The 18,031-nt window shown below is 47.6% G+C and overlaps 1 protein-coding gene across 6 annotated transcripts in view; it reads right to left on the reverse strand.

Annotated features, from left to right (window-relative positions):
• Positions 1 to 18,031, reverse strand: part of LOC122938086 (cadherin-10-like) — a 516,432-nt gene that overhangs the window by 147,275 nt on the left and 351,126 nt on the right. The window contains exon 8 of one of the 6 annotated variants that reach the window (XM_044293376.1): positions 10,512 to 10,520. The exons of the other annotated variants lie outside the window; for them this stretch is intronic. Coding sequence (XP_044149311.1) covers positions 10,512 to 10,520 — 9 coding nt within the window. The remainder of the gene's footprint in view (positions 1 to 10,511; positions 10,521 to 18,031) is intronic. 6 annotated transcript variants of the gene reach the window in all.

Here is an 18,031-nt window from a genome sequence, read left to right on the forward strand (position 1 = left end):
AAGTTTTTTTCATGGACAAATGTTCCATTATAGATGTCTCACGGATTGAGGACAAGCAGGAGTCTTAGCAGGAGAAGAAGGTGATGATGACAAAAAATTTGCATTGCTTAGGGAAATGGGTTGGCTGTCAGAAAGAGGATCAGGAGAAGAAGGACAGACTTGTTCTGATTAGGAATGCTGGCCAGTTGTGTTTCCCAAAGGAACCAGTGATGCCTCCTAATCTTGTGCAATAGACCTCTGATAATTGTATTTGATCAGCCAAAGCTTTTTTTATAATTCTGCATATCTTGCACATCGCTGTGTATTTTTGTGCCTGCTTTGCGTAAAAAAATACCATATGGGAGTTGCTCGCACAGAGCTACAGGCAGCCAAGCTGGGCTTAGCTCTGGCATGTTTTGGGCCTAACCCACACACAGTGTCAGCAGCATCATCAGATCATGATGCAGTTGTGACCCTGCTTTTTATTACTGCTGCTACCACCTTCTTCACTGATGTTGCCTCCCCCTCCCCCAACTGCAGCCTTAGCTCCTCACTTCTCAGGAGAGTATAAGCTTAATTGATTTCTGACTGTCCCTGATAGTGATGAGCGGCAGGGGAAATATTCAAATTTGCAATATTTTGCAAATATTTGGTAGAATATTTGTCATATATTTGAGAATTCGAGATTATTTTCTTGATCACGAAAAATCTGCAATGTAATATTTGCGTAATGCGTGTGAAATACAGGTGTGGGTCACTATAGCTACATTTTTCAAGCTGCTAGAAGTTTCCTGAGACTGGAGAAAATGGTTGGCACAACATTACAATACACTACGTGCAGAATTATTAGGCAAATGAGTATTTTGACCACATCATCCTCTTTATGCATGTTGTCTTACTCCAAGCTGTATAGGCTCGAAAGCCTACTACTAGAGTTGAGCGAACACCTGGATGTTCGGGTTCGAGAAGTTCGGCCGAACATCCCGGAAATGTTCGGGTTCGGGATCCGAACCCGATCCGAACTTCGTCCCGAACCCGAACCCCATTGAAGTCAATGGGGACCCGAACTTTTCGGCACTAAAAAGGCTGTAAAACAGCCCAGGAAAGAGCTAGAGGGCTGCAAAAGGCAGCAACATGTAGGTAAATCCCCTGCAAACAAATGTGGATAGGGAAATGAATTAAAATAAAAATTAAATAAATAAAAATTAACCAAAATCAATTGGAGAGAGGTTCCATAGCAGAGAATCTGGCTTCCCGTCACCCACCACTGGAACAGTCCATTCTCAGATATTTAGGCCCCGGCACCCAGGCAGAGGAGAGAGGTCCCGTAACAGAGAATCTGTCTTCATGTCAGCAGAGAATTAGTCTGCATGTCATAGCAGAGAATGAGGCTTCACGTCAGCCACCACTGCAACAGTCCATTGGCATATATTTAGGCCCAGCACCCAGGCAGAGGAGGGAGGTCCCGTAACAGAGAATCTGTCTTCATGTCAGCAGAGAATTAGTCTGCATGTCATAGCAGAGAATGAGGCTTCACGTCAGCCACCACTGCAACAGTCCATTGGCATATATTTAGGCCCAGCACACACACAGGCAGAGGAGAGAGGTCCCGTAACAGAGAATCTGGCTTCATGTCAGCAGAGAATCAGTCTGCATGTCATAGCAGAGAATGAGGCTTCACGTCAGCCACCACTGCAACAGTCCATTGGCATATATTTAGGCCCAGCACACACACAGGCAGAGGAGAGAGGTCCCGTAACAGAGAATCTGGCTTCATGTCAGCAGAGAATCAGTCTGCATGTCATAGCAGAGAATGAGGCTTCACGTCAGCCACCACTGCAACAGTCCATTGGCATATATTTAGGCCCAGCACCCAGGCAGAGGAGGGAGGTCCCGTAACAGAGAATCTGTCTTCATGTCAGCAGAGAATTAGTCTGCATGTCATAGCAGAGAATGAGGCTTCACGTCAGCCACCACTGCAACAGTCCATTGGCATATATTTAGGCCCAGCACACACACAGGCAGAGGAGAGAGGTCCCGTAACAGAGAATCTGGCTTCATGTCAGCAGAGAATCAGTCTGCATGTCATAGCAGAGAATGAGGCTTCACGTCACCCACCACTGCAACAGTCCATTGGCATATATTTAGGCCTAGCACACAGGCAGAGCAGAGAGGTCCCGTAACAGACAATCTGGCTTCATGTCAGCAGAGAATCAGTCTGCATGTCATAGCAGAGAATGAGGCTTCACGTCACCCACCACTGCAACAGTCCATTGGCATATATTTAGGCCTAGCACACAGGCAGAGCAGAGAGGTCCCGTAACAGACAATCTGGCTTCATGACAGCAGAGAATTAGTCTGCATGTCATAGCAGAGAATGAGGCTTCACGTCAGCCACCACTGCAACAGTCCATTGGCATATATTTAGGCCCAGCACACACAGGCAGAGGAGAGAGGTCCCGTAACAGAGAATCTGGCTTCATGTCAGCAGAGAATCAGTCTGCATGTCATAGCAGAGAATGAGGCTTCACGTCAGCCACCACTGCAACAGTCCATTGGCATATATTTAGGCCCAGCACACACACAGGCAGAGGAGAGAGGTCCCGTAACAGAGAATCTGGCTTCATGTCAGCAGAGAATCAGTCTGCATGTCATAGCAGAGAATGAGGCTTCACGTCAGCCACCACTGCAACAGTCCATTGGCATATATTTAGGCCCAGCACCCAGGCAGAGGAGGGAGGTCCCGTAACAGAGAATCTGTCTTCATGTCAGCAGAGAATTAGTCTGCATGTCATAGCAGAGAATGAGGCTTCACGTCAGCCACCACTGCAACAGTCCATTGGCATATATTTAGGCCCAGCACACACAGGCAGAGGAGAGAGGTCCCGTAACAGAGAATCTGGCTTCATGTCAGCAGAGAATCAGTCTGCATGTCATAGCAGAGAATGAGGCTTCACGTCACCCACCACTGCAACAGTCCATTGGCATATATTTAGGCCTAGCACACAGGCAGAGCAGAGAGGTCCCGTAACAGACAATCTGGCTTCATGTCAGCAGAGAATCAGTCTGCATGTCATAGCAGAGAATGAGGCTTCACGTCACCCACCACTGCAACAGTCCATTGGCATATATTTAGGCCTAGCACACAGGCAGAGCAGAGAGGTCCCGTAACAGACAATCTGGCTTCATGACAGCAGAGAATTAGTCTGCATGTCATAGCAGAGAATGAGGCTTCACGTCAGCCACCACTGCAACAGTCCATTGGCATATATTTAGGCCCAGCACCCAGGCAGAGGAGAGAGGTCCCGTAACAGACAATCTGGCTTCATGTCAGCAGAGAATTAGTCTGCATGTCATAGCAGAGAATCAGGCTTCACGTCAGCCACCACTGCAACAGTCCATTGTCATAAATTTAGGCCCAGCACCCAGGCAGAGGAGAGAGGTCCCGTAACAGACAATCTGGCTTCATGTCAGCAGAGAATTAGTCTGCATGTCATAGCAGAGAATGAGGCTTCACGTCAGCCACCACTGCAACAGTCCATTGGCATATATTTAGGCCTAGCACACAGGCAGAGCAGAGAGGTCCCGTAACAGACAATCTGGCTTCATGACAGCAGAGAATCAGTCTGCATGTCATAGCAGAGAATCAGGCTTCACGTCAGCCACCACTGCAACAGTCCATTGTCATAAATTTAGGCCCAGCACCCAGGCAGAGGAGAGAGGTCCCGTAACAGAGAATCTGGCTTCATGTCAGCAGAGAATCAGTCTTCATATCATAGCAGAGAATCAGGCTTCACGTCACCCACCACTGTAAGAGTCAATTTTCATAAATTTAGGCCCAGAACCCAGGCAGAGGAGAAAGGTCCCGTAACAGACAATCTGGCTTCATGTCAGCAGAGAATCAGTCTTCATATCATAGCCTAGAATCAGGCTTCACGTCACCCACCACTGTAAGAGTCAATTTTCATAAATTTAGGCCCAGAACCCAGGCAGAGGAGAAAGGTCCCGTAACAGACAATCTGGCTTCATGTCAGCAGAGAATCAGTCTTCATATCATAGCAGAGAATCAGGCTTCACGTCACCCACCACTGCAACAGTCAATTGTCATAAATTTAGGCCCAGCACCCAGGCAGAGGAGAGAGCTCCCGTAACAGAGGATCTGGCTTCATGTCAGCAGAGAATCAGTCTGCATGTCATAGCAGAGAATGAGGCTTCACGTCACCCACCACTGCAACAGTCCATTGGCATATATTTAGGCCTAGCACACAGGCAGAGCAGAGAGGTCCCGTAACAGACAATCTGGCTTCATGTCAGCAGAGAATCAGTCTGCATGTCATAGCAGAGAATGAGGCTTCACGTCACCCACCACTGCAACAGTCCATTGGCATATATTTAGGCCTAGCACACAGGCAGAGCAGAGAGGTCCCGTAACAGACAATCTGGCTTCATGACAGCAGAGAATCAGTCTGCATGTCATAGCAGAGAATGAGGCTTCACGTCACCCACCACTGCAACAGTCCATTGGCATATATTTAGGCCTAGCACACAGGCAGAGGAGAGAGGTCCCGTAACAGACAATCTGTCTTCATGTCAGCAGAGAATTAGTCTGCATGTCATAGCAGAGAATGAGGCTTCACGTCAGCCACCACTGCAACAGTCCATTGGCATATATTTAGGCCCAGCACACACAGGCAGAGGAGAGAGGTCCCGTAACAGAGAATCTGGCTTCATGTCAGCAGAGAATCAGTCTGCATGTCATAGCAGAGAATGAGGCTTCACGTCAGCCACCACTGCAACAGTCCATTGGCATATATTTAGGCCCAGCACACACAGGCAGAGGAGAGAGGTCCCGTAACAGAGAATCTGGCTTCATGTCAGCAGAGAATCAGTCTGCATGTCATAGCAGAGAATGAGGCTTCACGTCAGCCACCACTGCAACAGTCCATTGGCATATATTTAGGCCCAGCACCCAGGCAGAGGAGGGAGGTCCCGTAACAGAGAATCTGTCTTCATGTCAGCAGAGAATTAGTCTGCATGTCATAGCAGAGAATGAGGCTTCACGTCAGCCACCACTGCAACAGTCCATTGGCATATATTTAGGCCCAGCACACACAGGCAGAGGAGAGAGGTCCCGTAACAGAGAATCTGGCTTCATGTCAGCAGAGAATCAGTCTGCATGTCATAGCAGAGAATGAGGCTTCACGTCACCCACCACTGCAACAGTCCATTGGCATATATTTAGGCCTAGCACACAGGCAGAGCAGAGAGGTCCCGTAACAGACAATCTGGCTTCATGTCAGCAGAGAATCAGTCTGCATGTCATAGCAGAGAATGAGGCTTCACGTCACCCACCACTGCAACAGTCCATTGGCATATATTTAGGCCTAGCACACAGGCAGAGCAGAGAGGTCCCGTAACAGACAATCTGGCTTCATTACAGCAGAGAATTAGTCTGCATGTCATAGCAGAGAATGAGGCTTCACGTCAGCCACCACTGCAACAGTCCATTGGCATATATTTAGGCCCAGCACACACAGGCAGAGGAGAGAGGTCCCGTAACAGAGAATCTGGCTTCATGTCAGCAGAGAATCAGTCTGCATGTCATAGCAGAGAATGAGGCTTCACGTCAGCCACCACTGCAACAGTCCATTGGCATATATTTAGGCCCAGCACACACACAGGCAGAGGAGAGAGGTCCCGTAACAGAGAATCTGGCTTCATGTCAGCAGAGAATCAGTCTGCATGTCATAGCAGAGAATGAGGCTTCACGTCAGCCACCACTGCAACAGTCCATTGGCATATATTTAGGCCCAGCACCCAGGCAGAGGAGGGAGGTCCCGTAACAGAGAATCTGTCTTCATGTCAGCAGAGAATTAGTCTGCATGTCATAGCAGAGAATGAGGCTTCACGTCAGCCACCACTGCAACAGTCCATTGGCATATATTTAGGCCCAGCACACACACAGGCAGAGGAGAGAGGTCCCGTAACAGAGAATCTGGCTTCATGTCAGCAGAGAATCAGTCTGCATGTCATAGCAGAGAATGAGGCTTCACGTCACCCACCACTGCAACAGTCCATTGGCATATATTTAGCCCTAGCACACAGGCAGAGCAGAGAGGTCCCGTAACAGACAATCTGGCTTCATGTCAGCAGAGAATCAGTCTGCATGTCATAGCAGAGAATGAGGCTTCACGTCACCCACCACTGCAACAGTCCATTGGCATATATTTAGGCCTAGCACACAGGCAGAGCAGAGAGGTCCCGTAACAGACAATCTGGCTTCATGACAGCAGAGAATTAGTCTGCATGTCATAGCAGAGAATGAGGCTTCACGTCAGCCACCACTGCAACAGTCCATTGGCATATATTTAGGCCCAGCACCCAGGCAGAGGAGAGAGGTCCCGTAACAGACAATCTGGCTTCATGTCAGCAGAGAATTAGTCTGCATGTCATAGCAGAGAATCAGGCTTCACGTCAGCCACCACTGCAACAGTCCATTGTCATAAATTTAGGCCCAGCACCCAGGCAGAGGAGAGAGGTCCCGTAACAGACAATCTGGCTTCATGTCAGCAGAGAATTAGTCTGCATGTCATAGCAGAGAATGAGGCTTCACGTCAGCCACCACTGCAACAGTCCATTGGCATATATTTAGGCCTAGCACACAGGCAGAGCAGAGAGGTCCCGTAACAGACAATCTGGCTTCATGACAGCAGAGAATCAGTCTGCATGTCATAGCAGAGAATCAGGCTTCACGTCAGCCACCACTGCAACAGTCCATTGTCATAAATTTAGGCCCAGCACCCAGGCAGAGGAGAGAGGTCCCGTAACAGAGAATCTGGCTTCATGTCAGCAGAGAATCAGTCTTCATATCATAGCAGAGAATCAGGCTTCACGTCACCCACCACTGTAAGAGTCAATTTTCATAAATTTAGGCCCAGAACCCAGGCAGAGGAGAAAGGTCCCGTAACAGACAATCTGGCTTCATGTCAGCAGAGAATCAGTCTTCATATCATAGCCTAGAATCAGGCTTCACGTCACCCACCACTGTAAGAGTCAATTTTCATAAATTTAGGCCCAGAACCCAGGCAGAGGAGAAAGGTCCCGTAACAGACAATCTGGCTTCATGTCAGCAGAGAATCAGTCTTCATATCATAGCAGAGAATCAGGCTTCACGTCACCCACCACTGCAACAGTCCATTGTCATAAATTTAGGCCCAGCACCCAGGCAGAGGAGAGAGGTCCCGTAACAGAGGATCTGGCTTCATGTCAGCAGAGAATCAGTCTGCATGTCATAGCAGAGAATGAGGCTTCACGTCACCCACCACTGCAACAGTCCATTGGCATATATTTAGGCCTAGCACACAGGCAGAGCAGAGAGGTCCCGTAACAGACAATCTGGCTTCATGTCAGCAGAGAATCAGTCTGCATGTCATAGCAGAGAATGAGGCTTCACGTCACCCACCACTGCAACAGTCCATTGGCATATATTTAGGCCTAGCACACAGGCAGAGCAGAGAGGTCCCGTAACAGACAATCTGGCTTCATGTCAGCAGAGAATCAGTCTGCATGTCATAGCAGAGAATGAGGCTTCACGTCACCCACCACTGCAACAGTCCATTGGCATATATTTAGGCCTAGCACACAGGCAGAGCAGAGAGGTCCCGTAACAGACAATCTGGCTTCATGTCAGCAGAGAATCAGTCTGCATGTCATAGCAGAGAATGAGGCTTCACGTCACCCACCACTGCAACAGTCCATTGGCATATATTTAGGCCTAGCACACAGGCAGAGCAGAGAGGTCCCGTAACAGACAATCTGGCTTCATGACAGCAGAGAATTAGTCTGCATGTCATAGCAGAGAATGAGGCTTCACGTCAGCCACCACTGCAACAGTCCATTGGCATATATTTAGGCCCAGCACCCAGGCAGAGGAGAGAGGTCCCGTAACAGACAATCTGGCTTCATGTCAGCAGAGAATTAGTCTGCATGTCATAGCAGAGAATCAGGCTTCACGTCAGCCACCACTGCAACAGTCCATTGTCATAATTTAGGCCCAGCACCCAGGCAGAGGAGAGAGGTCCCGTAACAGACAATCTGGCTTCATGTCAGCAGAGAATTAGTCTGCATGTCATAGCAGAGAATGAGGCTTCACGTCAGCCACCACTGCAACAGTCCATTGGCATATATTTAGGCCTAGCACACAGGCAGAGCAGAGAGGTCCCGTAACAGACAATCTGGCTTCATGACAGCAGAGAATCAGTCTGCATGTCATAGCAGAGAATCAGGCTTCACGTCAGCCACCACTGCAACAGTCCATTGTCATAAATTTAGGCCCAGCACCCAGGCAGAGGAGAGAGGTCCCGTAACAGAGAATCTGGCTTCATGTCAGCAGAGAATCAGTCTTCATATCATAGCAGAGAATCAGGCTTCACGTCACCCACCACTGTAAGAGTCAATTTTCATAAATTTAGGCCCAGAACCCAGGCAGAGGAGAAAGGTCCCGTAACAGACAATCTGGCTTCATGTCAGCAGAGAATCAGTCTTCATATCATAGCCTAGAATCAGGCTTCACGTCACCCACCACTGTAAGAGTCAATTTTCATAAATTTAGGCCCAGAACCCAGGCAGAGGAGAAAGGTCCCGTAACAGACAATCTGGCTTCATGTCAGCAGAGAATCAGTCTTCATATCATAGCAGAGAATCAGGCTTCACGTCACCCACCACTGCAACAGTCAATTGTCATAAATTTAGGCCCAGCACCCAGGCAGAGGAGAGAGGCTCCCGTAACAGAGGATCTGGCTTCATGTCAGCAGAGAATCAGTCTGCATGTCATAGCAGAGAATGAGGCTTCACGTCACCCACCACTGCAACAGTCCATTGGCATATATTTAGGCCTAGCACACAGGCAGAGCAGAGAGGTCCCGTAACAGACAATCTGGCTTCATGTCAGCAGAGAATCAGTCTGCATGTCATAGCAGAGAATGAGGCTTCACGTCACCCACCACTGCAACAGTCCATTGGCATATATTTAGGCCTAGCACACAGGCAGAGCAGAGAGGTCCCGTAACAGACAATCTGGCTTCATGTCAGCAGAGAATCAGTCTGCATGTCATAGCAGAGAATGAGGCTTCACGTCACCCACCACTGCAACAGTCCATTGGCATATATTTAGGCCTAGCACACAGGCAGAGCAGAGAGGTCCCGTAACAGACAATCTGGCTTCATGTCAGCAGAGAATCAGTCTGCATGTCATAGCAGAGAATGAGGCTTCACGTCACCCACCACTGCAACAGTCCATTGGCATATATTTAGGCCTAGCACACAGGCAGAGCAGAGAGGTCCCGTAACAGACAATCTGGCTTCATGACAGCAGAGAATCAGTCTGCATGTCATAGCAGAGAATGAGGCTTCACGTCACCCACCACTGCAACAGTCCATTGGCATATATTTAGGCCTAGCACACAGGCAGAGCAGAGAGGTCCCGTAACAGACAATCTGGCTTCATGTCAGCAGAGAATCAGTCTGCATGTCATAGCAGAGAATGAGGCTTCACGTCACCCACCACTGCAACAGTCCATTGGCATATATTTAGGCCTAGCACACAGGCAGAGCAGAGAGGTCCCGTAACAGACGATCTGGCTTCATGTCAGCAGAGAATCAGTCTGCATGTCATAGCAGAGAATCAGGCTTCACGTCAGCCACCACTGCAACAGTCCATGGTCATAAATTTAGGCCCAGCACCCAGGCAGAGGAGAGAGGTCCCGTAACAGACAATCTGGCTTCATGTCAGCAGAGAATTAGTCTGCATGTCATAGCAGAGAATCAGGCTTCATGTCAGCCACCACTGCAACAGTCCATTGGCATATATTTAGGCCTAGCACACAGGCAGAGGAGAGGTTCATTCAACTTTGGGTAGCATCGCAATATAATGGTAAAATGAAAATAAAAATAGGATTGAATGAGGAAGTGCCCTGGAGTCCAATAATATATGGTTATGGGGAGGTAGTTAATGTCTAATCTGGACAAGGGACGGACAGGTCCTGTGGGATCCATGCCTGGTTCATTTTTATGAACGTCAGCTTGTCCACATTGGCTGTAGACAGGCGGCTGCGTTTGTCTGTAATGACGCCCCCTGCCGTGCTGAATACACGTTCAGACAAAACGCTGGCTGCCGGGCAGGCCAGCACCTCCAAGGCATAAAAGGCTAGCTCTGGCCACGTGGACAATTTAGAGACCCAGAAGTTGAATGGGGCCGAACCATCAGTCAGTACGTGGAGGGGTGTGCACACGTACTGTTCCACCATGTTAGTGAAATGTTGCCTCCTGCTAACACGTTGCGTATCAGGTGGTGGTGCAGTTAGCTGTGGCGTGTTGACAAAAGTTTTCCACATCTCTGCCATGCTAACCCTGCCCTCAGAGGAGCTGGCCGTGACACAGCTGCCTTGGCGACCTCTTGCTCCTCCTCTGCCTTGGCCTTGGGCTTCCACTTGTTCCCCTGTGACATTTGGGAATGCTCTCAGTAGCGCGTCTACCAACGTGCGCTTGTACTCGCGCATCTTCCTATCACGCTCCAGTGCAGGAAGTAAGGTGGGCACATTGTCTTTGTAGCGTGGATCCAGCAGGGTGGCAACCCAGTAGTCCGCACAGGTTAAAATGTGGGCAACTCTGCTGTCGTTGCGCAGGCACTGCAGCATGTAGTCGCTCATGTGTGCCAGGCTGCCCAGGGGTAAGGACAAGCTGTCCTCTGTGGGAGGCGTATCGTCATCGTCCTGCCTTTCCCCCCAGCCACGCACCAGTGATGGACCCGAGCTGCGTTGGGTGCCACCCCGCTGTGACCATGCTTCATCCTCATCCTCCTCCACCTCCTCCTCATCCTCGTCCTCCTCGTCCTCCAGTAGTGGGCCCTGGCTGGCCACATTTGTACCTGGCCTCTGCTGTTGCCAAAAACCTCCCTCTGAGTCACTTCGAAGAGACTGGCCTGAAAGTGCTAAAAATGACCCCTCTTCCTCCTCCTCCTCCTCCTCCTCCTGGGCCACCTCCTCTTCCATCATCGCCCTAAGTGTTTTCTCAAGGAGACATAGAAGTGGTATTGTAACGCTGATAACGGTGTCATCGCCACTGGCCATGTTGGTGGAGTACTCGAAACAGCGCAACAGGGCACACAGGTCTCGCATGGAGGCCCAGTCATTGGTGGTGAAGTGGTGCTGTTCTGTAGTGCGACTGACCCGTGCGTGCTGCAGCTGAAACTCCACTATGGCCTGCTGCTGCTCGCACAGTCTGTCCAGCATGTGCAAGGTGGAGTTCCACCTGGTGGGCACGTCGCATATGAGGCGGTGAGCGGGAAGGCCGAAGTTACGCTGTAGCGCAGACAGGCGAGCAGCAGCAGGATGTGAACGCCGGAAGCGCGAACAGACGGCCCGCACTTTATGCAGCAGCTCTGACATGTCGGGGTAGTTGTGAATGAACTTCTGCACCACCAAATTCAGCACATGCGCCAAGCAAGGGATGTGCGTCAAATTGGCTAGTCCCAGAGCTGCAACGAGATTTCGCCCATTATCACACACCACCAGGCCGGGCTTGAGGCTCACCGGCAGCAACCACTCGTCGGTCTGTTGTTCAATACCCCGCCACAACTCCTGTGCGGTGTGGGGCCTGTCCCCCAAACATATGAGTTTCAGAATGGCCTGCTGACGTTTACCCCGGGCTGTGCTGAAGTTGGTGGTGAAGGTGTGTGGCTGACTGGATGAGCAGGTGGAAGAAGAGGAGGAGGAAGCCGAGAAGGAGGAGGTGGCAACAGGAGGCAAAGAATGTTGCCCTGCGATCCTTGGCGGCGGAAGGACGTGCGCCAAACAGCTCTCCGCCTGGGGCCCAGCTGCCACTACATTTACCCAGTGTGCAGTTAGGGAGATATAGCGTCCCTGGCCGTGCTTACTGGTCCACGTATCTGTGGTTAGGTGGACCTTGCTACAGATGGCGTTGCGCAGTGCACACTTGATTTTATCGGATACTTGGTTGTGCAGGGAAGGCACGGCTCTCTTGGAGAAGTAGTGCCGGCTGGGAACAACATACTGTGGGACAGCAAGCGACATGAGCTGTTTGAAGCTGTCTGTGTCCACCAGCCTAAATGACAGCATTTCATAGGCCAGTAGTTTAGAAATGCTGGCATTCAGGGCCAGGGATCGAGGGTGGCTAGGTGGGAATTTACGCTTTCTATCAAATGTTTGTGAGATGGAGAGCTGAACGCTGGCGTGTGACATGGTTGAGACGCTTGGTGACGGAGGTGGTGGTGGTGGTGTTGGTGGTACATCCCCTGTTTGCTGGGCGGCAGGTGCCAACGTTCCTCCAGAGGCGGAGGAAGAGGCCGAGGCGGCAGCAGCAGAATAGGCCGAGGCGGCAGCAGCAGAAGAGGTAGCAGGGGGAGCCTGAGTGACTTCCTTGGTTTTAAGGTGTTTACTCCACTGCAGTTCATGCTTTGCATGCAGGTGCCTGGTCATGCAGGTTGTGCTCAGGTTCAGAACGTTAATGCCTCGCTTCAGGCTCTGATGGCACAGCGTGCAAACCACTCGGGTCTTGTCGTCAGCACATTGTTTGAAGAAGTGCCATGCCAGGGAACTCCTTGAAGCTGCCTTTGGGGTGCTCGGTCCCAGATGGCGGCGGTCAGTAGCAGGCGGAGTCTCTTGGCGGCGGGTGTTCTGCTTTTGCCCACTGCTCCCTCTTTTGCTACGCTGTTGGCTCGGTCTCACCACTGCCTCTTCCTCCGAACTGTGAAAGTCAGTGGCACGACCTTCATTCCATGTGGGGTCTAGGACCTCATCGTCCCCTGCATCGTCTTCCACCCAGTCTTGATCCCTGACCTCCTGTTCAGTCTGCACACTGCAGAAAGACGCAGCAGTTGGCACCTGTGTTTCGTCATCATCAGAGACATGCTGAGGTGGTATTCCCATGTCCTCATCATCAGGAAACATAAGTGGTTGTGCGTCAGTGCATTCTATGTCTTTCACCGCTGGGGAAGGGCTAGGTGGATGCCCTTGGGAAACCCTGCCAGCGGAGTCTTCAAACAGCATAAGAGACTGCTGCATAACTTGAGGCTGAGACAGTTTCCCTGGTATGCATGGGGGTGATGTGACAGACTGATGGGGTTGGTTTTCAGGCGCCATCTGTGCGCTTTCTGCAGAAGACTGGGTGGGAGATAATGTGAACGTGCTGGATCCACTGTCGGCCACCCAATTGACTAATGCCTGTACCTGCTCAGGCCTTACCATCCTTAGAACGGCATTGGGCCCCACCATATATCGCTGTAAATTCTGGCGGCTACTGGGACCTGAGGTAGTTGGTACACTAGGACGTGTGGATGTGGCAGAACGGCCACGTCCTCTCCCAGCACCAGAGGGTCCACTAACACCACCACGACCATGTCCACGTCCGCGTCCCTTACTAGATGTTTTTCTCATTGTTATGGTTCACCACAACAACAAATATATTATTTGGCCCAATGTATTGTATTCAAATTCAGCGGGATATAAATTTGAGGCCTAGTATTTAGGCGCTGGGTGACCGGTATGGATTTAGTGACAGAATTAGACTTGGAAATGCACAGAAGCGTGTGTGTGAAGTTATTCTGAATGACCCTATGTGCACCTTCAATATTATATACCCTTTTAGGGATAGATTTCAAATAGCTCTGATATAGCAGAAACCACTAAATTATGAAATTGCTAAATTGGGAATTGTACTTCAACCCAGAACAAAAAATGTGCTTTGACGGACACTAAATAACTTGCCCAGCAACAACAGTACAGCGGGGTAACGAGAGATTTAGAGGGATTAAATTTGAGGCCTAGTATTTAGGCGCTGGGTGACCGGTATGGATTTAGTGACAGAATTAGACTTGGAAATGCACAGTAAGCGTGTGTGTGAAGTTATTCTGAATGACCCTATGTGCACCTTCAATATTATATACCCTTTTAGGGATAGATTTCAAATAGCTCTGATATAGCAGAAACCACTAAATTATGAAATTGCTAAATTGGGAATTGTACTTCAACCCAGAACAAAAAATGTGCTTTGACGGACACTAAATATCTTGCCCAGCAACAACAGTACAGCGGTGGGTAACGAGAGATTTAGAGGGATTAAAATTTGAGGCCTAGTATTTAGGCGCTGGGTGACAGGTATGGGTTTAGTGACAGAATTAGACTTGGAAATACACAGTAGCGGGTGTGTGTGAAGTTATTCTGAATGACCCAATGTGCACCTTCAATATTATATACCCTTTTAGGGATAGATTTCAAATAGCTCTGATATAGCAGGAACCACTAAATTATGAAATTGCTAAATTGGGAATTGTACTTCAACCCAGAACAAAAAATGTGCTTTGACGGACACTAAATATCTTGCCCAGCAACAACAGTACAGCGGTGGGTAACGAGAGATTTAGAGGGATTTAAATTTGAGGCCTAGTATTTAGGCGCTGGGTCACCGGTATGGATTTAGTGACAGAATTAGACTTGGAAATGCACAGAAGCGTGTGTGTGAAGTTATTCTGAATGACCCTATGTGCACCTTCAATATTATATACCCTTTTAGGGATAGATTTCAAATAGCTCTGATATAGCAGAAACCACTAAATTATGAAATTGCTAAATTGGGAATTGTACTTCAACCCAGAACAAAAAATGTGCTTTGACGGACACTAAATATCTTGCCCAGCAACAACAGTACAGCGGTGGGTAACGAGAGATTTAGAGGGATTTAAATTTGAGGCCTAGTATTTAGGCGCTGGGTCACCGGTATGGATTTAGTGACAGAATTAGACTTGGAAATGCACAGAAGCGTGTGTGTGAAGTTATTCTGAATGACCCTATGTGCACCTTCAATATTATATACCCTTTTAGGGATAGATTTCAAATAGCTCTGATATAGCAGAAACCACTAAATTATGAAATTGCTAAATTGGGAATTGTACTTCAACCCAGAACAAAAAATGTGCTTTGACGGACACTAAATATCTTGCCCAGCAACAACAGTACAGCGGTGGGTAACGAGAGATTTAGAGGGATTAAATTTGAGGCCTAGTATTTAGGCGCTGGGTCACCGGTATGGATTTAGTGACAGAATTAGACTTGGAAATACACAGTAGCGGGTGTGTGTGAAGTTATTCTGAATGACCCTATGTGCACCTTCAATATTATATACCCTTTTAGGGATAGATTTCAAATAGCTCTGATATAGCAGAAACCACTAAATTATGAAATTGCTAAATTGGGAATTGTACTTCAACCCAGAACAAAAAATGTGCTTTGACGGACACTAAATATCTTGCCCAGCAACAACAGTACAGCGGTGGGTAACGAGAGATTTAGAGGGAATTAAATTTGAGGCCTAGTATTTAGGCGCTGGGTCACCGGTATGGATTTAGTGACAGAATTAGACTTGGAAATGCACAGAAGCGGTGTGTGTGAAGTTATTCTGAATGACCCTATGTGCACCTTCAATATTATATACCCTTTTTAGGGATAGATTTCAAATAGCTCTGATATAGCAGGAACCACTAAATTATGAAATTGCTAAATTGGGAATTGTACTTCAACCCAGAACAAAAAATGTGCTTTGACGGACACTAAATAATCTTGCCCAGCTACAACAGGACAACGGGTAACGAGAGATTTAGAGGGATTTAAATTTGAGGCCTAGTATTTAGGCGCTGGGTGACAGGTATGGGTTTAGTGACAGAATTAGACTTGGAAATACACAGTAGCGGGTGTGTGTGAAGTTATTCTGAATGACCCTATGTGCACCTTCAATATTATATACCCTTTTAGGGATAGATTTCAAATAGCTCTGATATAGCAGAAACCACTAAATTATGAAATTGCTAAATTGGGAATTGTACTTCAACCCAGAACAAAAAATGTGCTTTGACGGACACTAAATATCTTGCCCAGCAACAACAGTACACGGTGGGTAACGAGAGATTTAGAGGGAATTAAATTTGAGGCCTAGTATTTAGGCGCTGGGTCACCGGTATGGATTTAGTGACAGAATTAGACTTGGAAATACACAGTAGCGGGTGTGTGTGAAGTTATTCTGAATGACCCTATGTGCACCTTCAATATTATATACCCTTTTAGGGATAGATTTCAAATAGCTCTGATATAGCAGAAACCACTAAATTATGAAATTGCTAAATTGGGAATTGTACTTCAACCCAGAACAAAAAATGTGCTTTGACGGACACTAAATATCTTGCCCAGCAACAACAGTACAGCGGTGGGTAACGAGAGATTTAGAGGGAATTAAATTTGAGGCCTAGTATTTAGGCGCTGGGTCACCGGTATGGATTTAGTGACAGAATTAGACTTGGAAATGCACAGAAGCGTGTGTGTGAAGTTATTCTGAATGACCCTATGTGCACCTTCAATATTATATACCCTTTTAGGGATAGATTTCAAATAGCTCTGATATAGCAGAAACCACTAAATTATGAAATTGCTAAATTGGGAATTGTACTTCAACCCAGAACAAAAAATGTGCTTTGACGGACACTAAATAACTTGCCCAGCTACAACAGTACAGCGGTAACGAGAGATTTAGAGGGATTTAAATTTGAGGCCTAGTATTTAGGCGCTGGGTGACAGGTATGGGTTTAGTGACAGAATTAGACTTGGAAATACACAGTAGCGGGTGTGTGTGAAGTTATTCTGAATGACCCTATGTGCACCTTCAATATTATATACCCTTTTAGGGATAGATTTCAAATAGCTCTGATATAGCAGAAACCACTAAATTATGAAATTGCTAAATTGGGAATTGTACTTCAACCCAGAACAAAAAATGTGCTTTGACGGACACTAAATATCTTGCCCAGCAACAACAGTACAGCGGTGGGTAACGAGAGATTTAGAGGGAATTAAATTTGAGGCCTAGTATTTAGGCGCTGGGTCACCGGTATGGATTTAGTGACAGAATTAGACTTGGAAATACACAGTAGCGGGTGTGTGTGAAGTTATTCTGAATGACCCTATGTGCACCTTCAATATTATATACCCTTTTTGGGATAGATTTCAAATAGCTCTGATATAGCAGGAACCACTAAATTATGAAATTGCTAAATTGGGAATTGTACTTCAACCCAGAACAAAAAATGTGCTTTGACGGGCACTAAATAACTTTCCCAGCTACAACAGGACAACGGTAACGAGAGATTTAGAGGGATTTAAATTTGAGGCCTAGTATTTAGGCGCTGGGTGACAGGTATGGGTTTAGTGACAGAATTAGACTTGGAAATACACAGTAGCGGGTGTGTGTGAAGTTATTCTGAATGACCCTATGTGCACCTTCAATATTATATACCCTTTTTGGGATAGATTTCAAATAGCTCTGATATAGCAGAAACCACTAAATTATGAAATTGCTAAATTGGGAATTGTACTTCAACCCAGAACAAAAAATGTGCTTTGACGGACACTAAATATCTTGCCCAGCAACAACAGTACAGCGGTGGGTAACGAGAGATTTAGAGGGAATTAAATTTGAGGCCTAGTATTTAGGCGCTGGGTCACCGGTATGGATTTAGTGACAGAATTAGACTTGGAAATACACAGTAGCGGGTGTGTGTGAAGTTACTCTGAATGACCCTATGTGCACCTTCAATATTATATACCCTTTTTGGGATAGATTTCAAAGAGCTCTGATATAGCAGGAACCACTAAATTATGAAATTGCTAAATTGAGAATTGTATTTCAACCCAGAACAAGAAATGTGCTTGAACGGACACTAAATAACTCGCCCAGCTACAGCACTAGGGACAGATTTAGCTGGATATAAATTTGAGGCCTAGTATTTAGGCGCTGGGTGACAGGTATGGGTTTAGTGACAGAATTAGACTTGGAAATACACAGTAGCGGGTGTGTGTGAAGTTATTCTGAATGACCCTATGTGCACCTTCAATATTATATACCCTTTTAGGGATAGATTTCAAATAGCTCTGATATAGCAGAAACCACTAAATTATGAAATTGCTAAATTGGGAATTGTACTTCAACCCAGAAC

This window comes from Bufo gargarizans, chromosome 5 (assembly GCF_014858855.1).
Source record: "Bufo gargarizans isolate SCDJY-AF-19 chromosome 5, ASM1485885v1, whole genome shotgun sequence".
Lineage (NCBI taxonomy): Eukaryota > Metazoa > Chordata > Amphibia > Anura > Bufonidae > Bufo > Bufo gargarizans.